Source organism: Rana temporaria, chromosome 4 (assembly GCF_905171775.1).
Source record: "Rana temporaria chromosome 4, aRanTem1.1, whole genome shotgun sequence".
NCBI classification, from domain to species: domain Eukaryota; kingdom Metazoa; phylum Chordata; class Amphibia; order Anura; family Ranidae; genus Rana; species Rana temporaria.
Window position 1 is genome coordinate 240983896 of NC_053492.1, and position 25891 is coordinate 241009786.

Sequence of the window (25891 nt, forward strand, 5' to 3'; positions counted from 1 at the left end):
GCCCAGCCTCGCAGGACAGGGAACGTCACTTCCGGGTTCCGCTGATGTGAGTGTGTGCATATGGAATTGAGTGCCGTGGTGTACACATTGCTATGGCAGCCCGGGGTGAGTTCTACCTATACTCCTAGTGCTGGGACAGAACAGGCTATGGGAAGTAGCTGTAGTGTCTCGTTATAGAGTGTGTGAGACATGGAATTAATGGGAGTATACACTCCATAGAAAGTAGTGTGTGTGAATGGCTGGGCGTACAGAAGAGAAGGCTGACTGCTGCTTTGTGGTGCAATGAGCTTTCTTCATAGATAAGACTGGCAGTACTGCGGTGCAGTGAAGTGTTACTGTAATTCTTTGGTGCTGGGATGGTATCAGTCTTGTGGACCAGTAGAGACTTCTATTGGTGTCCAGTATACATGGCTGATCTGTTTTTGTGGGTGAGAGATGTCAGATCTCATCATAGGACTCCTATCCTAAGTATATGTGCTTCTTTATACCAGGGGGGAGTAGTGTGTGTTCCACAGTCAGTACTGGGATCATTATTTACAGATATAATACTGAGAACATCTGCCAAACCTACAGGTATCAATCAGGGTTATGCCAGAGGTTACCCCGAACAGTGACAGGTTGATCTTCATAGTGGCCACGAATGTAAAGCTAGCTATACAATATACTGTCTGATTACACAGTCCACTTTACATTTACTAAGACTATAATAGGAGTACACACCTAAATAATCCATTCAGTTTGTGTAATATCCGGTAAGCCCTTGAGGGTAGATCAAAAGCAGATTGCATAGTATGGTACAGAGATCTAGAGCTAATATGGTAACCTTAACCACTTGCCTGCTGAACATATACCCCCTTCCTGCCCAGGCCAATTTTCAGCTGTCACACTTTGAATGACAATTGCGTAGTCGGACAACACTGTATCCATATGAAATTCTCTTTTCTCTTCCGTTCATGGACAGACACAGCAGCAATTGACCTTAGGGTATTATCCTCCCTGTTAGGAGATTGACTAGGCAGAAAAAACAGCTTGTTAAGTGTTAAACACTCCACACTCCCAGGGGGCGGTTCCCCCGGGTACATCCCCCACTCTCTGCTCTGCAGCCCCAGTTTTTTTCTGCCTAGCAAGGAGATGACATGGCTCCTCTGGGCCCATGTGCTCTGGGGGTTTTTCTTTTGCAATGTTCTTGCTTTTCTTTTTGTTTTCCTGCATTTTTGGATCTTCAATCAACTGGCGACTGGGTGACAGGCTGGATCCTCGATCCTTGTAGTCCCCCCAAGTTTGGCCATTGAGCGTGTGCCGGCCTTTAGCTACGCGCTGGGCCGTCCACGACATACCCCGTTGCTCCAGGGGTGGCCGGTGAGCTATACGCTCCAGGGCACGCATATGACCGGGCTCTACGTCTGTGTCACAGTGTGCCGGGCCGACAGCCATGCCGTAAGCGGACGTTGGTTCTGTCCGGGATGCCTCCAGCCGGTGGTCGCAGGATGGGTAAGTAGCAGTCCCCTTGCTTTTGCAGGGTGATGCGGCTGGTGCATTCCTGGGGAGGTCGATTGGGGGTCCGCCCTGCTTTCCTCTCTCCCTTCCTCTCCCTTCTTTCCCCATGTTCTGGGAGGCGGGGTCGGCCGTGAGGTGGGGGGTCCGCCTGGGGGGCTCCATCCAGTGGCTTGGGGGTGCTGTTTTTCTGCCGTGTGTGCAGGGGGGTGGGGCATGCCCGGGGGTCCTGGGTGTTTGCACTGTGTTCACTGTATGTGGTGTTTTTACTGTGAATCGTGACCGCCATTTTGGCGGTGCCGGGCGCCTTTATTAGAGTTCAGCGGCCATTTTCTTGTAGCCCGCATGCTCTTTTTGCATGTCGGACATTTTGGACGTTTTTTTTTGCACCTAGTGGCTAGAATAACGGCGCAAATGGCTCAAGCACTCTTCTTGAGGGACGGCACAGCAGGGAGCAGCGCTCTGGGGCAGACAGCAGCATACAGGCCTGGTCGGGTGGTGAGTCCTCTGGGGGGTCCCCTGTTCTCTGCTGTGGCCGGTAGGGCTGCGCATCTTCACCGGTCTCACGATTCGATGCGATTACGATTATCAAGTCTTCGATTCGATTCCGCGATGCATCACGATTGCAGCGCGAGTGCGTATGGCTCTTCCCCCCCCCCAAAATACTAAAGGAGATGATCAGAGACTGCAGACGTGGTAAAGGAGATGATTAGAGACTGCGGGCATAGTAAAGGAGACGATTAGAGACTGCGGACATGGTACAGGAGACGATCAGAGACTGCGGACATGGTACAGGAGACGATCAGAGACTGCCGACATGGTACAGGAGACGATCAGAGACTGCCGACATGGTACAGGAGACGATCAGAGACTGCCGACATGGTACAGGAGACGATCAGAGACTGCCGACATGGTACAGGAGACGATCAGAGACTGCCGACATGGTACAGGAGACGATCAGAGACTGCCGACATGGTACAGGAGACGATCAGAGACTGCCGACATGGTACAGGAGACGATCAGAGACTGCCGACATGCTACAGGAGACGATCAGAGACTGCCGACATGCTACAGGAGACGATCAGAGACTGCCGACATGCTACAGGAGACGATCAGAGACTGCCGACATGCTACAGGAGACGGTCACACATGTTAAAGAACCCAAATTGGTGCAGTTCAGTTCTACTTCAATAGTTCCCAGATTCAGTCCCAGGAAGCTGAAATCTGATGGGTAACACTGCCCGCTGCACTTTACCCACTGATTTTTTTCAGGCCCCACTCACACTTATGCAGGTGCAACAGAGTAGTTTTGTGGATCACGCTTAGGGCAGCTTGAAAAATCGCACAAAAGTGCATGATGCTTTATAATTCGTAGCACACCAAAACACATGACACTTTATCACACACTTTGTGTGCATGGGGGATGCTGTGTGCCTGAAAAAATACTATGTTTTTGTATGCATTGTGTGATTTTGCATGCGTTCCTACAGTGCACAAATGTGAAGCTAGCCTTAATAGATTACCTAAATGTAATTTGTTCAAATGATTTGTAGTAGGTCCTGCTGGTTGTCTTCTATAGAATTAGTGATAACTGACTATGGAACTTGCCTCACACAGCAGCTATATACAGTATGTGTAATATGAATACAGGGTGAGCAGGGAATGGTGCTATACGGCACTGGCTGACTATTACTCACTTTGCAAACTCCTCCAGCTTCAATGCCACCAAAGAGACTGAACTGAGCCCCAGGTCCTGTTAGATTTGGGCACACTGCCCTGCATCCCGTATTATCTCCATACACATGTTAAGGAAGCTGCCATCAGCTTTAACCCACTACGTCATTCCCTGGCCACATACACGGAGCAGGACGGTCACACACAGCGCCACCTGGTGGTGGGAGGGAATATTCTTCCTCTTTCAGAACACGGAGACGATTTCAATGTCGGCTGTTACAGAGAAGGTAACATCTGTACGGAGCGCTCTCCCGGGAGGGACGGGGCGGGGCTAAACATCGATTATCACAGTCGCATGCATCGGTGCCGCATCGGGCACCCCCGAATCGTGATGCATCGATGCAGCGATTAAATTTGACACCCCTAGCGGCCGGTCCCAGTCCCAGGGTGGCATTGGAGTGGGTCAGCATGGCGTCCGATTCGGATGCTTCTCCCCCAGACATGCCAGAGTTAACCCTTAGTGTGTCTGTTCCTGCGGCCTCTGTGGATGCTATGACGGCAGTCCTTGAGGCGTTTGTTGCCAGGATTGAAGCGGCGTGTGGCCAGAGGGGGGGTAAAAAGCGCCCCCTCCCCCCGCCTTCTTCTGGGGATGCCTCTGACACGGAATCGGGCCCAGCTACTGCTCCCGGCCCTGGTTCCAAGGTGTCAGAGGATGCAGGCCTAGTCCACAGGGACAGTGAGGATGACTCTGCATCAGGGTCAGCGCTTAAAATTTGTCTGTGAGTCAGCCCTGGATACGCTTCCCTTGCTCTCCAGGGCCTTCGCCTACGCGGTGGTGTTGCGCCGCCTTGTCTGGCTGAAGTGTTGGTCTGCGGACCAGTCTTCTAAGAAGGCCTTGGTGGACTTACCCTTTAAGGGTGAATGGCTTTTTGGGGCTTCTCTAGATGACATCATAAAAGATGCAACGGGAGGTAAGAGCACTCTGCTCCCACAATCTGGTAAAGGTAAGTAGCCTCGCCGTAGGCAGGGGCCCTCCTTTACCGCCCCCAAGCGTTTTTTTTGTCCGCCCGGTGCGGCAGGTAAACGTTCCCAGGGCACTAAGGCGCCTGCTGAAGGGCAGAAGCACCCCTGGTTCCGCAAGCCCAACAAGCTTGCGGAAAAACCTGCTTCCGCATGAAGGTCTGCCCCCGCCCGTCTCTCGGGTGGGTGGCCGGCTTCGCGAATTTGCGGCTCGGTGGATGTCTCTTCTTTCCGACCAGTGGGTTTGCGAAGTAGTTTCCTCGGGGTACAAGATAGAATTTTTCTCTTGTCCGCCAAACAGTTTTTTCCTTCCAACCTCCAGCTTCCTCCGGGTCGTCGGCAGGCCCTGTTTGGGGCTGTTTAGGATCTGCTGGTCAGGGGGGTGATCGTGCCGGTTCCTTTACTGGAACGGTTTCAGGGGTTTTACTCCAATCTGTTTGTCGTCCCCAAGTAGGAAGGGGTCCGTCCAATCCTGGATCTCAAGGCCCTCAACTGTTTTGTCAAAGTGAAAAGTTCAGGATGGAGTCGGCTCTCTAGTAGCGGCACTCTATCAAGGGGACTTCCTGGCGTCCTTGGATATCCCAATATGCGCAAAGCACCAGAGATTTCTGCGCTTTGCGATTGGAGAGGACCACTTTCAATTTGTGGCCCTCCCTTTCGGCCTGGCCTCGGCGCCAAGGGTTTTCACCAAGGTGCTTGCTCCGATTCTGGCCCTGCTGAGGCAGCGCGGGATCGCTATTGTAGGATACCTGGACGACCTGCTCCTGAGAGCTTCTTCAAGCTCAGAGTTAAAGGTGGATGTGTCTATCACCTGCCACACTCTCCGGGAATTCGGTTGGCTGCTAAATGTTCAGAAGTCGGTGTTGGTACCGTCTCAGCGCCTGGAATACCTGGGGTTGGTCCTGGATTCCTCGGAGGCAAGAGTTTTTCTTCCCACGGAAAAACTACAGATACTGCAAATTGCGGTGAAGCAGTTGGCGACCCATAAGTGGTCGTCGCTTCGCTTTTGCATGCGAGTTCTGGGTCTGATGGTGGCCTCCTTCGAGGCGGTTCCGTATGCTCAATATCACACTCGTGTGTTGCAGAGAGAAATTCTGTCGCATTGGGACAAGCTCCCTTTGTCTCTGTATTACCAAGTCCGGGTGAGTCGCCTGGTCAGGTCCTCCCTAGTGTGGTAGCTGACCTCTCCGGTGCTTCGGGCCGGGAAGTCGTTCCTGCAGTGCCATTGGACGCTGGTCACGACGGATGCCAGTCTCTCCGGCTGGGGGGGGTGTCTGGGGTGTTCAGTCAGCCCAGGGGCGCTGGACTCGGTAAGAATCCCGCCGGCCAATCAATGTCCTAGAACTCCGGGCAATCAGGCTGTGCATCTCCAAGTGGTCTCTGAGACTGCAGGGCCGCCCGGTCAGGATTCAGTCAGACAACGCCACGGCTGTGGCGTATGTCAATCATCAAGGGGGCACACGGAGCTCGGCTGCAGCGGCAGAAGCCGCTCACATCCTTCGGTGGACCGAAAAGAACGTTCCGGCTCTTTCGGCTGTTTACATTCCGGGTGTACAGAACTGGCAGGCGGACTACCTAAGTCGTCAAACGCTAGACCAAGGAGAATGGTCGCTGCACCCGGAGGTGTTTCAGAGTCCTTGTCTGAAATGGGGTAATCCAGACGTAAATCTTCTGGCATCCCGACTCAATCGGAAGGTGTCACGGTTCGTGGCCAGGTCAAGAGACCCGTAAGCGGACGCGTCAGACGCGTTGGTGGCGCCGTGGGGTCACTATCGCTTAATCTACGCTTTCCCTCCTCTGAAGCTTCTTCCTTGGAAGCCGAGTGGATATCAACAATCCTAATTGCTCTGGATTGGCCTCGCCGTCCCTGGTACGCAGATCTGTTGAGTCTGGTGGCAGATGTTCCGTGGCGCCTGCCACTGCGAGAGGATCTTCTGTCGCAAGGTCCTATCTTTCATCCTGCTTTACAGTCGTTGGCTTTAACGGCGTGGCTATTGAGAGCCAGGTGCTAAGGGACCGGGGCCTGTCGGATTCGGTAATCTCGACCATGCTGCGAGTGCGGAAGTCTACTTCCCGGACGATTTACCATCTTACGTGGAAGGCTTACATCTCTAGATGTGAGGAGATGAATTGGCACCCCTGTACATACGTGATGTCCCGGATTCTGCTGTTCTTACAGCGTGGAGTGGCTCAGGCTCTCGCCTTAAGTACGATTAAGGGTCAGATTTCGGCCTTGGCTGTTCTCTTTCAGCGACCCTTGGCGGCGCACTCCTGTGCGTCCTCCACTGCCTCCATGGGACTTGAATTTAGTCCTCTCTGTGCTTCAAAAGCCTCTGTTTGAGGGCATTAGGGAAATCCGTTTTTTGCCAGAACATGGTTTTTCTGGTGGCAATTGCATCGGTCTGAGGGGTGTCTGAATTGGCGGCCTTGTCTTGTGCAAAACTTCCTATTTGGTCATCCACAGGGATAAGGTGGTGCTGCGTCCGCAGCCGTCGTTGTTTCGGCCTTTTACCTTAATGAGGACATTTGTTCTTCCATACCTGTGTCCTTGGCCGGCGAACTCAAAAGAGGCTGCGTTGTATTCCTTGGACGTGGTTCGAGCCCTACGAGTTTACCTGTCTGCGAAGGCTCCGTTTCGGAGGTCGGATTTACTGTTTGTGTCGGTGACTGGTCCTAAGAAGGGTCTGGCGGTCTCGTCGGCCACCATTTCTAGGTGGATCAGGCAGGTCGTGCTTCGGGTCTATGCCCTAAAGGGGCGGGCACCCCCTTCCCGATTACGGCGCATTCGACCAGGGCAATTGGTGCCTCTTGGGCTTTCCGCCATCAAGCGTCTGTTTTACAGGTGTGTAAGGCAGCGACCTGGTCGTCGGTCCACACCTTCTCAAAGTTTTACAAGGTGGATGTGTGTGCATCTTCAGATGCTTCCTTCGGCCGCAAGGTTTTGCAGGCGGCTGTTTAAGGTTGGAGTTCCTCTGTTGAGGAGCTCTGGGTTGTTTGGGGTGAAGTTGGTTTGCTGTGTTTTCCCACCCCTCGATTTTTTTTGACACTGCTTGGGGACGTCCCTAAGGTCAATTGCTGCTGTGTCCGTCCATGAACGGAAGAGAAAATAGGATTTTTGTACTCACCGTAAAATCCATTTCTCTGAGTTCATGGACGGACACAGCACCAACCCCTCCTTTGTTTGTACTGCTTGTTACGAACTGGGGCTCCAGAGCAGAGAGTGGGGAATGTACCCGGGGGAACCGCCCCCTGGGAGGTACTGTACTGTGTGGAGTGTTTAACACTTAACATGTGTTTAACACTTAACATGTTTCTGCCTAGTCAATCTCCTAAAAGGGAGGATAATACCCTAAGGTCAATTGCTGCTGTGTCCATCCATGAACTCAGAGAAATGGATTTTACGGTGAGTACAAAAATCCTATTTTTGTTGTAGTATATTATAAAACTATTACTATAAAAATGCCACTGGCAGGGAAGGGGTTAACACTAGGGGGCGGGGAAGGGGTTAAGTATGTACCCTGGGTGTGTTCTAACTGTAGGGGGGTGGCCTCACTAGGGGAAATGACTGATCGCTGTTCATACATTGTATGAACAGACGGTCAAGCATTTCTCCCCTGACAGGACCGGGAGATGTGTGTTTACACGCACAGCTCCCGGTCCTCGCTCTGTAACGAGCAATCGTGGGTGCTCGGCGGCGATCGCGCCCGCCGGGCATGGGAGTCAGGGATGACCGGGGGACGCACGCGCCCCTATTGGCTGCTGGGCGAGGTGACGTATAGCTACGTGCTCTCGCCCAGCAGAGCTGACCTGCCGCCGTAAAATTGCGGCGGCGGCTGGTCGGCAAGCAGTTAAAGGAGTTGTAAAGGAAATTTTTTTTTCACCTTAATGCAATCTATGCATTGAGGTGAAAAAACATCTGATGATACCGCCCCCCCCCCCCAGCCCCCGTTTACTTACCTGACTCCTCGAAAGTCCCCCGCTCGGTCCCGAGATCCTCTTCGCCACTCAGCCTGGCCGCTGATTGGCTAGAGCGGATGGATTGAGCGCAGCGATTGGCTGGCGCTGCTGTCAATCACATCCAGTGACGCGGCGCGCCAAAGGGGCGGGGCCGAGTGATACAGTGAGCCGTTATGGCCGCTCGCTGTATCACGGTAGCGCGCCCGCAAGGACTCATCACCATGCGAGCTCTCTCGCATGAAGGTGATGAGTTCTTGCGGGGAGGACCAGAGACAGCCGCCGAGGGACCCCAGAAGAAGTGAATCGGGGCCACTCTGTGCAAAACGAACTGCACAGTGGAGGTAAGTATAACATGTTTGTTATTTTAAAGATTTTTTTTTTTTATCCTTTAGTGACCCTTTAAGTCAGACAATAAGTTCTACTAGATTCTTTCAGGTTGGCTCCTTTTGCAGGTATAGCTATGTAAAACATTAAAAATAAGCGCCAATGATACACTTGCACCCTGCTCTTCCCATGCTCAGTTGCTTTCCATTTTTAGGCACTGCTGAGTTTGTAGAGGTCAATCTGCTGACAGCCCCTAAAGCGGAATTAAACACACCTATCCTTTACACCCAAGGAAGCTGCTTCGGTTTGATCTTCAAATGTCATGATGCTGCCCATGTGATCAGTTATGACACCAGCCATTTGATGGTTTGACAGTTTGGTTGAGTACACAAGCAAGTTGGCAGTCCCGGCATTCCAGGAATGTAACTGGTTTTTGAATCCATTAACCACTTGCCCACTGGGCACTTAAACCCCCTTCCTAACCAGACCAGTTTTCAGCTTTCAGCACTCTCACATTTTGAATAACTACTCAGTCATGCAACATTTGTACCCATGTGAAATTGTCCTTTTTATCACACAAATAGAGCTTTCTTTTGGTGGTATTTAATCACCTATGCGTTTTAAAATTGTTGTGCTCTAAATGAAAAAAGACCAAAAATGTTGTAAAAAAGTATTTTTCTTTATATCTGTTATAACCTTTTGCAAATTGATAATTTTTCTTCGTAAATTTTGGCCAACATTTTTACTGCTACATATTTTTTGTAAAAATACCCCAAATCAGTGTATATTATTTGGTCTTTGTGAAAGTTATAGAGTCCACAATCTATGGTGCCAATATCTGAAAATTGATCACACCTGATGTACTGATGGCCTATCTCATTTCTTGAGACCCTAACAAGCTAGGAAAGTACAAATACCCCCCAAATGACACCTTTCTAGAAAGTAGACATTCCAAAGTATTTAGTAAGAGGCATGGTGAGTTTTTTTGAAGTTGTAATTGCTGTGGACAGTTCAGATCCAGCCACACAGCTATTGCCTTTTATACCAGCTACCCCTCCCTTTATATTGTAAGCTCCACAAGCAGGGCCCTGCTGTATGAACTGTAATGTAATTGTATTGTCCCCCCTCTACATTATAAAGCACTGTGCAAACTGTTGGCACTATATAAATCCTGTATAATAATAATAATGTTCCCTTATCCTTTGACCGCTGCAGTTCCTGCTCTCATTCAGGGCTGTGCTGCCACTGTGTTCCCACTCTCTGCTTTTAAGATGAGAGCGGTGGAGGCTGGAGGGAAGGATCGGCAAAGCTGTGTTTGCAATGGACCCATCGGCCCGCCCACGGACAACGGGTTGCCAAACATGGCAGTAGGAGGGTTTTTAGGGAGGAGCTCCGGCATGTTTGCAAAGCCCATGTGCAGAGCCCGCCAGGAAGTCGGCACTGCGCTTATCACAGGCATTGAGACATTTTCCGATGCGCGGCTGCAGAGATCAGTAAATGTCTCACTGCCTGTGATTAGCGCAGTGCCGACTTCCTGGCGGGCTGTGCACGTGGGGTGTGCGAACACGCCGGAGCTCATCCTTACTGGCTATCGGTCACACCAAGCATAGGGGTAATCTCCCAAGCAAGGTCGGAGTCAGTAATACCCATTCTCAATCTTTTTGGATCAACTTCTGCTTTGGAGATTTATAGCTCAGAAGGTTCTTCATTCAAGAAAATACCTTTTGTACTTTTGAATTTACAACTCAAGTATGTATTCACCGTAATGTGATATTATTTAATTTGTCTCTCTTTTTTTTTCTTTTCCACAGAGAATGTCAGCTTGCTTTTTAAGCTGTATTGTTTGTTGGTAATGACTCTGGTGGCTGCTGCATATACTGTAGCTCTACGATACACAAGAACAGTAACAACGGAAATGTACTTTTCTACTACGGCTGTTTGTGTGACAGAAGTTATAAAGTTATCAGTGAGTGTGGTTATCCTGGGAAAGTAAGTCCCACATTTCTTATTATTCTGTTATGCTATCCAAAAAAGTGACAACACTGTGCGCAAAAATGTTTTTTTCCTTTTTTTTTTTTTGCTAACGAAAAAATGATTTAGCTTGACCTGGGTGTGTTTGACTACAGTTAGAAAATTGGTTTATAAATGCTTTAAAAATGTTGCTATAGTTTCTGATGGAAGAGGAGGCATGTTTGTTCTAGGTCAGTGGCCCAGAAAGATATTCCGTATCTAACATCAATAGTTTCACTCTCTGAATTGTGCGGTGTGGGAGGAGTGTGTAAATCACAAAGTAGCTGTATGTACTATTGTATATGTGTGTAAATGAAATTTCTAATGATTATTTTGATAATCAATTATTGTTTCGATTAATCGGCCAACTAATTGATGAATCGGATAATTACCTTAAAGTGTGATGTATAATTTAGTTAATATGTAAAGTATATTAAAAAAAAAGGCAATTTATTCTTAAAAATCTCTATGCAGTGGTAACCTGCCCAGGACTCCCATGAGGCATTGCTCCTCTCACATTCACAAGTTCTCAGGCACTTGCTGACATTTATGGATGGTGTACTGAGCTGTATGTGTTCTGCACTGTATTTCCTGATATGTAAACAAATAATGTATTCTGTATGCAGGCCGATTAATCGATTATGAAAATAGTTGACCACTATTTCCATAATCGATTAGTTTCAGCCCTAGAAATTTCTAGGGTGTATACCCTATGCCCTGCTCCTCTGACCATATCATTGGCAGCGTACAAAATAGCAGCCACTCCTGGGTAAAATTACATTTGCAGATTGCCTACAAGCTATGTTAAATCTGTATTAAACCACAGTCTTATAGATAAAAAAAAAAAAAACCCTGCATCACATACTAGCACATTATCAAATGTTTTCCTTAGAACGAAGACCTCCAGTGGCGCGCTGTCAGGGCTTCCATCTTTACCCAGTCTTCGTTGTGGGTTTGCGGGCATCCTTCATTTGATTGGCTGAGCCATGATGATGTCACTTCTGCGGCACGGAGCTCTGAAGGGACTGCACAGGTTTGCATATGCCATCCCTTCAGAGTGTATATGAGTGCAGTGCTGTATATGATGTGGACACACTTGTACATTGTGTATACCCCATAATGTGTGCGGTTTCCTCTCTTATGTCTCCTGTAATATGTAGATAGAAACGGATGATTTTACCACATAGGGAACTCATCATCATCCATACGATGGGAGTCAAAATACCATGAGCATATGCTCCACAATGGTATTTATTTGGTTGAGGGGTGCCCCCCATATTTACATTTTTGATTTTTTTTTTTTTACTGCACCTTCATTGGCATATTTATACATTTGGGAAGTGTATCTCTTTGCACATTTTGCAGTTAGAAATTAAATTTTCAAATGTTGGAAAGAAATCAATAATTGCACACACATGCGATATTTCATAAATACTGATCAGCTGGTATGTCGGTTCAAAGGTCAGTTTCTGCTAATATACCTGAGCTGATTGGACTTCTTACTGCTGCTGCAGGTAACCTATAACCATATTACTTTCCAGCCTCCTACAGATCATTTGATTAAATTAAATGCTAATAACCTACATCCTTGGAACGTGATTAACCCATATATCAGCAGGTTCTCTTGAATTAACATTATATTTTGGAAATCATGCAGCATGTTAATAGGGACTTGTTCATACAACAATGCTTGTTTTAACACATACTGAATATGTTAATTTGTAAAATGGCTACAGATTTTTGGTGTCGATAATTAGTATGTTCATGCCTGTTCAATGTAATACTACTGTACCCTTCCATTAAATAGTCAGTGGTGTACTACTCCTTTACATACAATTCACTTCAATGAGCTCCATGGCTCTCACTTAAAGGATAACTTGTCCTTCAATTTGTATTCCTTCCCAATCAATCAATATTGTGCCCCTTATTTTCTGTTTGGAAATACACTATACAATACAATAAAAGATCTGCGCTGCTCCAAGCCTGCAGTATGCATCTCCCAGGTTTACATTCTGTATTCAGGTGCTGGCAGAGATAGAGCACATCTCTTGCCAAAATATAATCTGACATTCAGGTATTGCCACACACTGTATTGAACTCCAGACTAAGAAAAACGGGCTTCAGATCAGATCCCAGCCCATCGGTTACACTCTTTTGACATGTTCCACCCACATTGGGATTAATTATAGCCCAATGTGGGTGAAGCTGGGATCTCAGGTATATACAAAAAATTCCAGCTTGTACAAATAGTGGGGCTGGGGGCTGAGCTTTGCTCCAGAATGGGAACCTTGTGATCATGCCCTTTACTTAAACAGACCTTTTTAGTTTTGAAATATTAAAAAGGCTGGTAGGTTTGGTTTAAACGTTCTTAATTTTACATTTGATTCAAAGCTTATGACAATCCATTGCTTTATTCATGTTGAAAATTATTTCTGGGAAAAGGTATCTCATACCCATGAAGTCGGTGGTTTCCGCTTCCGGGGGGAGTGGTCTGAGTATGGAGGAGTGAGGAGGAATGTGAGGAGCCCCTAGCGCGATCCTTGCGTGCACCCAACAGCTGACCGACTGATAGTGGACTGAAGCGTCCACCGCAGAGCAACCCAGCGAGAGCGGCCAGTATATGCTTAGAGCGCGCTGAGGTTAAGCAGACCGTGTGTCCCAGGGAGGGCAGCCTGCAGCGGCACATGTCGCGTCGCGGAAGACGACCCGGAAGGACTACTCGAGCACCCAGCACTCAAGCTCACTCATACATCACCCGCTATCTCAGGGCGAAGACGGACGCGGCGTTGCAGTCAGCGGCGGTCGCCGGGAACACCACCAGCACGAGAGATTTGCAGGAGATGGCAGCTGCTGGAAATACGATGGCGTGTGGAGGAGATTCTCTATCAGAGGTATCGCTTCCAGCGGCGGCGGTGACACCCACACAGAACAGAGGTATGTCCAGGGGGAGAGATTGCTCCACGGAAGCAGAGACTAACAAGCTGCTGGTGACAGAGGTATGTCTGGGTTATAACAATATGCCCCCACAACTACATGAGATACAGGAGGAGAAGGGACAAGAGTCCAGAACTGACATGGAGCAGCTAAGAGCACTTATTAAGGCTCTCCCCACAAAGGAGGACATACAGTCTCTGATCAAAGGCATTATGGGGGCACTGAGAGAGGAAATTGAGGAGGTACGTGCTGGGGTAGCAAAGGCTGAGCTTAAAGCTACATACTTAGAAGAGCTAAATTGTAGACTGGAGCAGAGAATGGGGAATATGGAAGAGGAGCATGCGAGACAGCACCAACAGTTGGCTATGATACAGCTACATTCTGAGGAGGCTGAGGACAGAAGCAGGCGGAATAACATCAGAATTAAGGGGGTCCCTGAAAATTTGGAGGGTCCCGCTCTGAGAGAGGCGGCCATGTCCATATTTAATCAAATTCTGAATAACCCTGTTGATACACCAATTGAACTGGACCGGGTCCACAAAGTCCCTACTTTTCGTTCCCCAGCCCAAGGAGGCCCTAGAGATGTGGTGTGCAGAGTACATTTTTTCAGGGTGAAGGAAGATATAATGCGAGCTGCATGGAATGAGGGAGTGATAAAGTGGGAGGGTGTCGACATACAGGTCTATCCGGATCTATGTAGGCTCACAAAATGGAGAAGACGAATGTTAAAACCCTTGCTGGAATACATACGCCTTAAAGAAGCTACATACCGATGGGGGTACCCCCTGGCAGTGATCGTTAAAAAAGCAGGGCAGAACTTCAATCTAAGGTCCCCCGCACAACTAACAGAACTTTTTCAGTTTCTGGGAACAGATCCTATTGAAGTTCCAAATTGGTTAGAATCACCCATACTGTTGGATCGATACTAGCTCTAAAAAGACAAAGGGAGACTGGGGATCGTAACAATGGGCCTATGTGAAGACAAGAGGAGAAATCCCTCTGGAAAGGGTGAAGAGAAATGGAGGGCATTTGGACATCTTACCCCCATACGTTTTTTTTTTTTTTTTTTTCAGGGGGTCTGAACTAGAATATCGGGACTCTGCCTGTGTTTTTTTTTTTTTTCTTTTTAGTGTTTTTTTTTTTTTTTTTTTTTTGGAGGGGGGGGGGAGGGACCCAGAATACTGTTGTATACCGGTTAAATACAAATTGATACAAGTGAAAGTGAAAATGAAAAGTGAAAATGATAGTGAAAATGGAATGAGGGATTAAGATCCAAACAAGGTGTCTGGGAGAGATAGGCGGGGGTCGTCCCCCCCCTCCCTCCCTCTCCCTTTTTTTTTTTTTTTTTTTTTTTTGGAGGGAAGCGTGGTGGGAGCGAAAAAGTAGAGGAAAATGCTAGAATGACCCCCCATTAAGGGGCGCCCTGGTGCCATAAAAATTAGTAGAAGATCAGATGCCCCGCCTGAGGCCTAAGAGGGGGGGGGGGGGGGTAATAGGAATGTATACTTTTTTTTTTCTCTAGGGGAGGGGGGGAGGGGGGGATGTGTGTGGTCTGGGGGGTATCTTAGGGTGGGTAATAAGGGGGGGGGTTAAAGGCTTGTGGAGAGGGGGGGGGGAGGGGGAGGAGAGAGGGGGGGTGGGGGTAGGTTAAATAGCACCATAGGGGTATAAAGGGTTTATAAAATAAGTGTTATACAAAAGGGATATTAAAACTAAATTAAATATAATCACAAGGATAAATGGGGCCTTTCTGTGCTCCCCTTCTATGTGTGTATTGTTTTTTTTTTTTTGGAGATAAGGCAGGTTTTTAAGCCTTCACTAAAAACACATCGGAGTGAAGCATGGACACGGGGATAGAAGTGATAGGGAATAGATAGGATATAAGGGTTAAAGGGGCTTGGGCCGAAGTGGGGCTAGGAAGGGGTAGGTAGGGGGGAAATTAAAAGGTTTGAAGGCCAAGCTCTCAGACGGTAGTAAAATATCTGGGTTTTTTTTTTTTTTTTTTATTATGTTGTCTTTTTTTTTATGATGTTGTATAGCAATGCACCATGGAACTATACCTTTTAATGAGGACTAAGAATAAGATAGAATAAGGTAGAAACAGGGTTGTAAGCTATGTTGCATGATACTGATGAGGAAATGCTTACAGAAATTTATATATGCCAGAAGAAGCTAATATGGCAGAAGGATGAGATGCAAAATGTATATTTTCCCTCAACAGTATATAGGAATTTTCTTATATTTTTTTTTTTTTTTTTTTTTTTCATGGGGGGGGGGGGGGGGGGGGGGAGCGGGCCCAGAGGGGGGGAGGAAAGGCACATGTGCCATTTTTTTTTTTTTTTTCTTTTGGTTCTATAGGTTCGCCTTTTTCTCTCTTCCTCCCCCTCCCTCGTCCCTCTATGTTTCCCCCCTCTTTTCTTTTTTTTTTTTTGGGGGGGCATGCTTTGGGAAATCTAGGGGCGGAGATTGTCAGAGGGGGATCTTCGGAATAAAGGGGTATCCTTAAAGCTGGGGTGAAGAGATACATGGTTAACATAAAGTCAATGTGAAACGTATGAAGGGGTGCGCGCGGGCAAACGCGGGGGAGCTCCCGACGCGTTGTCCTCGCTCTTTTCTGCACATACACTCTCCCCACCGAAAACGCCTCCCCTCCAGTTGGAGGTAGACCGGAGGCGTTAAATAAAGGGAAAGGGGATTTTCCCCTCTCCCTGGGGTTTTTTTTTTTTTTTTTTTTTTTTTTCTCTCTCTCGTTCCCCGTCCCGTCTAGGTCCAACAGCGATCCGCCTCCAGAGTAGCGAGGGGACGCGGGTTGGAGCCGCGGGGGAGGGGAAAGGAAGTGAAATTACTCGGGCATTGGGGCGTGTGACCAGTCCTCGAGATACGGGGAATAGGGGTAGGGGGGTTCTTTTTTTTTTTTTTTTTTTTTTTTCTGTCTGTCTAAAATTGGGGTCGCGGCCTTTCTCTCTCCCCCTTCTCCCCTCCCATCCTCCTTGGTATCTTCGAGCCCCCTTGTGAGGTTAAAGGGTAATCCCCTACACTAGAGTAGAAAGATGACAAAAACGGATATAATTAATTTTACTTCATATAATGTCAAAGGCTTAAATAGCCCAGAAAAACGTACTAAATTATTGGCAGAACTTAGCAGGATTAAGGCACAAGTAACCTTTTTACAAGAGACCCATTTTCGAAAAGATAAAATACCCAGATTGGGAAATCAAAGTTTTCCGACTGTATACCATGGTGCCTCGCAGACATCGAAGGCGAATGGAGTGGCAATCTTGCTTTCAAAACAAATGATTTGGAAGGAATCAAATGTAATTACGGACGATGTAGGCCGGATGCTAATCGTAAAAGGGGAGTTAGGGAATCAAAAAGTTACTCTGGTGAACTTATATTTACCCAATGAAGACCCTACAGTCGCATTGGGAAAATATCTGGAAATGGTACAACAACATAAAGAGGGGTTCCTTATCATGGGGGGTGATCTAAATATAGCATTAGACCCAGTGATAGATGTATCAAGGGGAGTGTCTCATATCTCCAACACAAAACTACGGAAAGCTAGGTGTCTATTGAAAGAAACTCAGGTAATAGATAGCTGGAGGATGACCCATCCGCATGACAAGGATTATAGTTTTTTTTCTGCGAAACACAAAACATACACAAGGATAGATTATATCTTTATAGATCAGAACATTCTTTCAAGATTACGAGGAGCAGCAATAGGATCTTTTACGATATCCGATCATGCGCCAACCAATTGCAGTATAGAATGGGGAGAAAGGGGGCCACGAGAATGGAATTGGAGAGTTAATGAGACACTCTTAAAAGATCCGGATTATGAGAAGCAGATAGCTAGGGAATTAGACAATTTCTTCTCTATTAACGACTCAGATGAAACACTGCCTATGAATATCTGGGAAACACATAAATGCTACCTAAGAGGGGTACTAATCTCATTGGGGGCACATAGAAAACGTAATCTGAGTGCTAAACTGGATAGTCTGCTGGGGGAAATCCAACTTCTGGAAACAGCACATAAGAAATTACAGACACATCAGATAGGGGAAAAGTTGGCGGGCTTGCGGGAAAAATTAAATCTTATGCTAACGGACAAAGCAAAAGCCAAATTGAGCAGGTGTAAAAGAACTTTTTACGAATTCGGGAATAAACCCAGCAGGTTACTGGCGAACGCACTCAGAGATACGAGATCCCGCAACCAGATCGAAAAAATTAGAACGCAGGGGAATGTACTGGTGAGCTCAACACAGCAAATAGCTGAAGCATTTAGAGTCTATTATCTAAACTTATATAATTTGGAGAGGCAGGGTGGAAGAATTAATACTGCAGAAAGGGAGGAAAGGGCCAAGGAATATCTATTGTCTTCAAAGATGCCAAAGATACCTACAGAAGAAGCAGAAATGATAGATGGCCCGATTACAGTTGAAGAATTTCTGGGAGCCTTAGGAGCATTAAAAGCGGGAAAGGCGCCGGGTCCTGATGGTTATACCCTGCGGTATTACAAAATTTTTGCGGAAAAACTGGCACCTAGGTTCGTTGCGGCTTTTAATTCGATCCGCGAAGGACAGAGGATGCCAGCGGAAACCTTAATGGCCGAGATTGTGGTGATTCCCAAGGATGGGAAAGATCCCGCCGAGTGTTCAAGTTATCGGCCAATATCCTTGCTAGATGTCGATTTAAAAATCCTGGCGAAGATACTGGCAGATAGACTGTTGCCGTATATCCCCGCCCTGATACACCCAGATCAAGTGGGTTTCACCCCGGGCAGAGAAGGGAGAGAGAATACCCAAAGGATAATAAGCACAATATATTTAGCACAACAACGCCACCAGTCCGTAGTTTTGATATCCGCTGATGCGGAAAAAGCCTTTGACAGGGTGGAATGGGGATATCTAAAAGTCATGCTATCACATATTGGTTTGGGGAAGGGCTTACTGAACTGGATCACAAGCCTATACTCCTGCCCATCGGCAAGAGTGAGGATTAATGAGAAAAAATCAGATCCCTTCCCTATCCATAATGGAACCCGACAGGGATGCCCCCTATCCCCAATTATATTTATTCTTTCCCTGGAGCCCTTTTTAAGAACTATTAGAGCAAACAGCGATATAAGGGGTATACGGGTTGGGGAAGACGACTATAAGGTGGCAGCGTATGCTGATGATCTACTGTTCACATTAACGTCCCCGATAACATCGCTCCCCTGCTTATTAGCAGAGATAAAAAGATATGGAAAAATTTCCAATTTTAAAGTCAACTACAACAAATCGGAAGCAATGGGAATTGAGGTGAACAGTGGATTACGGCATCAGTTGGCCGGTAGTTTCTCTTTTAGATGGACAGATTCCCATGTGGAATATTTAGGGACGAAGATACCCAGGAAATTGGGCAGGATATTTGAATTAAACTTTATACCCCTGATAAAACAAATAAAGCTAGATTTACAAAAATGGGATAAAGAAACATTCTCATGGTTTGGCCGAATAAATATAATAAAAATGAACACGATGCCAAGGCTAATCTATCTTCTGCAGACCCTTCCCATAACATTGCCGATGGGATTCCTGAGAGATATACGAGCAAAGTTTATGAAGTTCATTTGGGCTGGAAAACCGGCCAGAGTCCGGAGAAATATACTGACTCTACCCAAAGATAAAGGAGGGGTGGGCCTCCCAGATCCAATGGGGTACTATGATGCCTCTCATCTAGCACGAGTAGTGGATTGGTGCACACAACAGGCTGACAAACCCTGGGTCAATCTGGAACAAGAAGCCAGTAGTATCCCTATAGAAGGTCTGGCGTGGTTGGGGGAGAATAAGATACCTCAGAGCGCAAAGAAACACCCGATGATAAGGGCCACACTTAGAGTTACCAGGCGGGCGTGTAAGAATACGAATCTGGTGAAGTGTATCGGCCCTATGACACCTATCCTAGGAAACCCGAGCTTTGGGCCAGGGTTAAAAGACCGTTATTTCAATAACTTGAGACGGAAGGGAGCCTGCAGGCTGATACATTTCATGAGAGAGAACCACGTAATGCAGAACGAAGATTTAGAACTGGTATATGGGGAAGACTTAGATATATGGAGACGTAATCAGTTGAGAACGTTTTTAGGATCTCTGAAGACCCACGAGGCAGAAATAGGGACTCCGTCCAAATTTGAGGAAATCTGTTTAAAAAAAGAACCATCGAGACATATGCTATCATATATGTATACCTTATTGATCGAATCAAAGGCGCCACGAGAGCTTGTCTTCATACAGGCATGGGAAAGGGATCTGGGCGTTAAGTTTTCAGATACTCAGAAAAATAAGATCTTTGCATTTATACATAAAGCCTCAATCGCATCTAGGTACCAGGAGGGGGGATATAAAGTTATGACAAGGTGGTACAGGACACCAACAATACTAAATCGTTTTTTTCCCACTACGTCAAAAATTTGCTGGAGATGTCAGAAAGAGGAGGGCACCATGGTACACATATTCTGGGAATGTCTGGTGATAAGAGAATTCTGGAGGATGGTCTCGGAGACAATCCGGGAAATTACCGGGATAAACTTAGGAGACAGACCTGCGGCGTTCTTGCTACTCGACATTCCCATATCAATGGAAAACTATAAACAATCTCTAATCCGTCACTTGATAACAGCCGCAAAGGCGTGTATACCTATCCTATGGAAGAGTACCGCCTCCCCAACAAAACTGCAATGGCTTAGCAGAATAAATGAGATACAGATGATGGAAAACCTCACAATGGGAATACAGGAACGAGAGGAGACCTATTGGAGGACCTGGACTCCATTCATTGAATATAGGGAGCGGAGCTTATAGGGGGGGGGAGGGGGGAGAGACGGGGGAGAGACCGGGGACAGATGCATTCCTTCTTTTTTTTTTTTTTTTTTTTTTTTTTTCTCTTGTTTTTTTTTTTTTTTTTTTTTTTTATATTTTTTTTTTTTTTTATTTTTGGGTGGGGAGGGAGGGAGGATTTTTGGGTGGACGATTAACATTTCCTCGGGCTTAGAACACCCCCTTGGAGGATAGCAGACGAAAATAGCGGGTTCACCAAGGATAGGGGACCTGGGCCAGTACAGAGGAGATTAGAAATGTAATAGGAGGCGGAAATATAGAGTATATGAGATGCTAAGGTGAAGATTACAAGGAATGTTATAAGGCTGTAAAATAGAGTTTATGAGATGTTAAGGTGAAGATCTCAATGAATGTTATAATGATGTAGAGATTGTAAAAGCTGTACCTATTGTGTCATGTCTGTGGAAGGAACAGAGGAAAAGAGAAAAGAAGATATACAAAATAAAGAATTATAAAAAAAAAAAAAATTATTTCTGTAAAACAAAGGAACAAAGAAAACATCAGTATTTAAAGTAAACCCAAAATCAATATATTTTACCTTTTTTTTTTTTTTTAAAGCAGAACTATATGCAAAACATTTTCGATGGATTAAGGATAGGTTTAAAAACCTTGTCCGTGTTTTTTTTTTTTTTTTTTACATCTGTGTCCCATTGGGGCGATTTCCAATCACTTCCTGTCCTATAGTTAATACAGGAAGTGAGAGGAAATCCCTGCAAATTAAAGCAATCCCTTGGGGTCCACAAGGTCACCAGAACTAGTGTCCCCATTGGAATATTTCCCCCCTATTACTTTTCTGGGGACAACCCAAAATTTGGGATTTCCTTTTACTTTCACTCATAATGTTTAAGGTGAATCTCCCTAACAGAAGCACAGAACGCAATAAAAAACCCTAATCAATGTTCTAATCCGGAATGCGGGCCGTGATGGGCCTGTGAGCAGTCCAGCCCACAGGCCAATCGCGGCCCGCATTCTGGTTTAATAAGCCCCCCCGATGATTGATTAAGTAAAGTGACTTTGTATTAAAGAGGCCACTGAGTAAACGGAAGATTCTCATGTATGTAATCTGCTGGCTCAGGGATTCGTTGGGGGCCACAAAAGAGAGATCTATCTATCTAGTGCGCGGACTAACACACTTAGACCAAACTTTAATGGTTCAAAGAATGTCAGGCAAAATGGTCGGCCCTCATGCAAGTTCACTTCATCAAATCTGTCCCTCTTTGAAAAAATATAATTTAACATTTCTCTGGGCATTTAAACACTTATAGAATATGAGCGCCACATATAGTTTAGTAAACTGGAGTTTTATTTTCCATTTATTGTTTAATATTGTTTAATAAATAAATTAATGTTTTGAAAATGAAATAATATACTGTTTATTTTCCATAGAGAAACTGGCAGTGTTAGTAGACTGATCAGTTCCTTAAAGGAGAATGTGTTGGAAAGTCCAATGGAGATGATGAAGTTGGCTATACCTTCCCTGGTGTATGCTTTACAGAACAATATGGCCTTTTTGGCTCTTAGTAATCTTGATGCAGCTGTGTACCAGGTAAGTAGAAGTGATAGAAAGTGCTTAGGAGAGTAATAAATACATTTTCTAATACTATATGACCTTTAAAGGATACGTTCACCTTTTTAAAGAAATAATATAAATGTACATATTTTTGTAGGTAAAAAAAAAGGGCCTTTTTTTTTTATATAATTTTTTTTTACTTGGAACCTGGAAAGCCTTGTACCCATGGTCAGCAGATCGCTGGTGCCATGCAGGACTCCTACAGACTTGTCAGTGTATCTGTCTGCTCGTATCTCATATGGGCAGACAGATGCACACTGTCAGGAAGAGTGGATGAACTACCAGAGCGCTCAACAGCACAACTTGTAGTTTCCCATTTACTGAGGACTGTGAATGAATGATGTGCAAGGCCGTGTTCTTTTCAAATTGTGACAGCGGGCACCCTTAAATATGCCCGATCGTGGTCACTGAGAAGTGGGTGGGAGAGGCTACAGCAGCTGGACGTGTTACCCTTAAATAAGGGTGGAACATGTAACGTTCCAAAAAGGTGAACTTGTCCTTTAAGAATGTATGCAGCAAAATCCTAAACTTGTTCACCCCCCATGTATTTTTTCCATCTTTTTAGGTGACTTATCAGTTGAAAATCCCATGCACAGCTTTATGTACAGTTTTAATGTTAAACCGCACTTTAAGCAAACTTCAGTGGCTTTCTGTTTTCATTCTGTGTGGAGGGGTCACTCTAGTCCAATATGGTCCAGGAGAGACTACCAAGGTTCAGGCAAGTATCTTCACTTGTTGTTTGTATTTATAATGTTTTTTTCTTTCCTTTTTAATATGCTGAATGAAACTTTATAGACTTAATTTTTTTTACAAACTTTGCCCACAATTGATAGACTGCTTTATTTGTCCCTGGTTCTTAGACTAAACCTGTTTAGTGTTTTTAGCTAGAAGACAGACAATACAAATATACTGTATATTAGAGCACAAATATACTAGATCAGCAAAATGTATAACCTGTTCATGTTTATTAACTTACACTTATCCAGAGATAAAAAGAATACCAGGCCTTTCTGGTGGGCAAAGCTCTTAAGTTCCTGGTAGCGTCAAAGCTTGCCTTTCTGCCTCCCAGACATTCTTATATGCCCAACATAGTGATGATCCAATGGGACCCCAAAATGTTTGTGACATATGCTTTCATTGGTGTACATCTCAGACTAAATTACAATAATAAATGTGAGAATTGGAATAATATTATGTTCTGTTATGTTCCCATTTTATGTAAGCTGTCTTTAAACCTATGTGTTTTCATGCATTTAGGTGCATTATGCATCATTTTCCAAACATAGCTAGGGTAAGAGGATGTGGCTGTTCCGAGGACATACATTGCAGCTCATGATAAAGTTTGTATTCTGCATTTTTTCATGTGCTCCAATTGTCTTCCAATTTCAAACTCCTTGCTGCACACTGCTATAAAAAATGTACCTGGATATTCTACATGATATACTACAGTGCATATATGTGAATCAGACCTATTGCAAACAGTGGGATGCCAAGTAACATGTGTTTTGATTCATAGGTGTAAACAGGGCCTAAATGAATCCCAACTGCAAAATGTTAAATTTTTAGGGGTAAAAAAATTGTATTCACTAATTAATATTATATTTGGGAGCGCATACTATGTGCTCCCAAAAACGCAGAAAAAAGTAGTGTAATGCTAAAGTAGAATTATGTATACCTGTAGTCATATGGGCTGCTGAGAGGGAGGGAGGAAATGCTCAGAATAGAATCTCACTGAAAACTGAGCATGTGCAGAGTTGCCAACACTGCTCTGCAAAATCCTTAGATGACTTGGACAGAAGTGGGAGATAGAGAAGAGCAGAATCAACCAGGTTTTTTGCAGAATACAGAAAAGGTATCTCATAGTGACTGAGTATGAACAGCATGTAATACACCATGTATTGATAGTTTTTTTATGCTATGGGTTTAGTGACACTTTAAAGTAAGGAAAAATGGAAAGAAACTGCGCTAAAAAATACCAAAAAATGTGAAAAGGGGAAAGAGAACTGCAACGTAGTCACATTCTAATCCCTCTAGGTGCTGCGATTATCATGTAAACAATAACTACAAGAAACAAACATAGGAAAAATATAAATCGCGCTACCTCAACCACCCTTCTTGCCGGACACAAGCATATGCAAGTGGGTGATTTATGGTGATATAAAAGCTGGCTGCTATGTCAGGAGCGACCTATATTGGCCACTAGGGTGCAGCATGCAGCCACCTCAGAATCCCACACCAGTGATGGTGATTTACAAGTGAAAACCAAACAAACGAAAAACACTTAAATTAAAAAAGACATTAGCTAGATATGAACTTTGGCTATGAATTAGTTAATAGTCCAAAATGTTAACCGCAGAAAGTCCATTAGATGGCAGGTAGTATGTCAAACACCTGTGTATCTGTCAGGGCTGTGGAGTCGGAGTCGAGGAGTCGGGGGAAATTTTGGGTACCTGGAGTCGGAGTCTGCAAACAATGCACCGACTCCGACTCCTACTAAATTTAGATTGGAATAAAAAAAAAAAGCAAGTTTAAATGTCCCAATTCACAAAAAGTTATAATTAATGACTTCTCTACTGTAAGAATAAAGACCAATGCATGTAGTGCCTCACGTAACCGCAAAACGAACATGTTAAGTGACCGTGAAGAAGCATGCTTTTCATGTGCTTCACTATATGGCACGCAACGCACAATTAGGAGCTGCAATACTTATACTTTCCATAGTGTTGTGTTCTGCTTTTACAGGGAACGCAGCGTCCATGTGTAACCTAGCCTCTCACTGATAAGGGATTAAATAAATATGTTTTTTGCAGGACTAGAGAGTGAGACACTTGTATAAGTGAAGGGAATGGAGGGCCAATAGTTCAAGACTGAAGCTGTAAACCATTGGAAAAAACTGCTGTCATTTAGCTAAGGCTATAAAAACTTGTAAACTCCGATTGTTAGCTTAAACTTTAAACATGACTATGGGATTCTCCTAGGAAAATCATGTTTTAGAATAAAAAACTTTGTTTTCATTGTGTTTGTCTTTTGCTTAAACTGTGCAATACAGTAGACTGTTGGCTTCCCAGCCAGTAGTCCTGTGGTAGGTTGCGTTTCTTTCCCTCAAGGAATGTATAGAATACATTTGCATATTAATACAGAGGAGTCGGAGTCGGAAGTACATAAAACTGAGGAGTCGGAACATTTATCTACCGACTCCACAGCCCTGGTATCTGTGCCACATTGCAGATTGGTTGTAAACTTGTCCAAAGGGAAACGTGATATCTCCTCCACCAAACTTGTAAATTGGCCTCTTACCGAATTCCCACGATCCCTTATTACAGGGGATCAGAAACGGCATGTAATAGGTCCCAATCTCGCAGTTTCGGATATGCAGTCCTGTTGGATCTCGTTCTTCAGGAAATTTCAGCAGTATCAATGCCCACCATGTAAAAACAGTGACAGCTCCACGTAGTGCATTAAATGTGTAGAAATGTATTTAAAAAGGTTAAAATTGCACTTACAATTATGCAGATTAAAATTTGCCTTGAATCTAATGTGCCGGCCGGTACACAAAACTCTCAGGCACCCGTCCACTGGGGGAACGTCAGGAGCTTCATGGGTGACGACAGCGCGCCGCTCGCCCTACGTCCGTTTCGTAATAAACGTACTTCTTCCAGGGGCACCATAGATCACCCACTTGCATATGCTTGTGTCCGGCAAGAAGGGTGGTTGAGGTAGCGCGATTTATATTTTTCATACACTTTAACGTAAACCTGTCATCAGAGACACGAGCTGCCATTGCTGACCTCCTAAAAATACTAGTTGCCTGTCTATGCCTAGCTTTTAATGTGTGTTAGTCCCAATCCTTGAACAAGCATGTTGTAAATGATTTTCAGAAAAGTATCAGAACTCTTGTTCCCTTTGTCCTAGTTTATTTAATCAAAGTATGAAAGCCAGGGAACTAATATTCTCAACAGTAAAGGCCAGCAATGGCAGCTTAAAAATATGTTCTGATGACAGGTGTACTTGAAATACCTGT

At 45.3% G+C, this 25891-nt stretch overlaps 1 protein-coding gene across 1 annotated transcript in view; it reads left to right on the top strand.

Annotated features, from left to right (window-relative positions):
* The window catches only part of SLC35A1 (solute carrier family 35 member A1), a 42678-nt gene continuing 16787 nt past the window's right edge, over positions 1-25891 (top strand). The window contains exons 1-4 of the mRNA XM_040350078.1: positions 1-105; positions 10281-10458; positions 21687-21846; positions 22436-22588. Of these exons, the coding sequence (XP_040206012.1) occupies positions 93-105; positions 10281-10458; positions 21687-21846; positions 22436-22588 (504 nt within the window). The 5' untranslated portion in view covers positions 1-92. The remainder of the gene's footprint in view (positions 106-10280; positions 10459-21686; positions 21847-22435; positions 22589-25891) is intronic.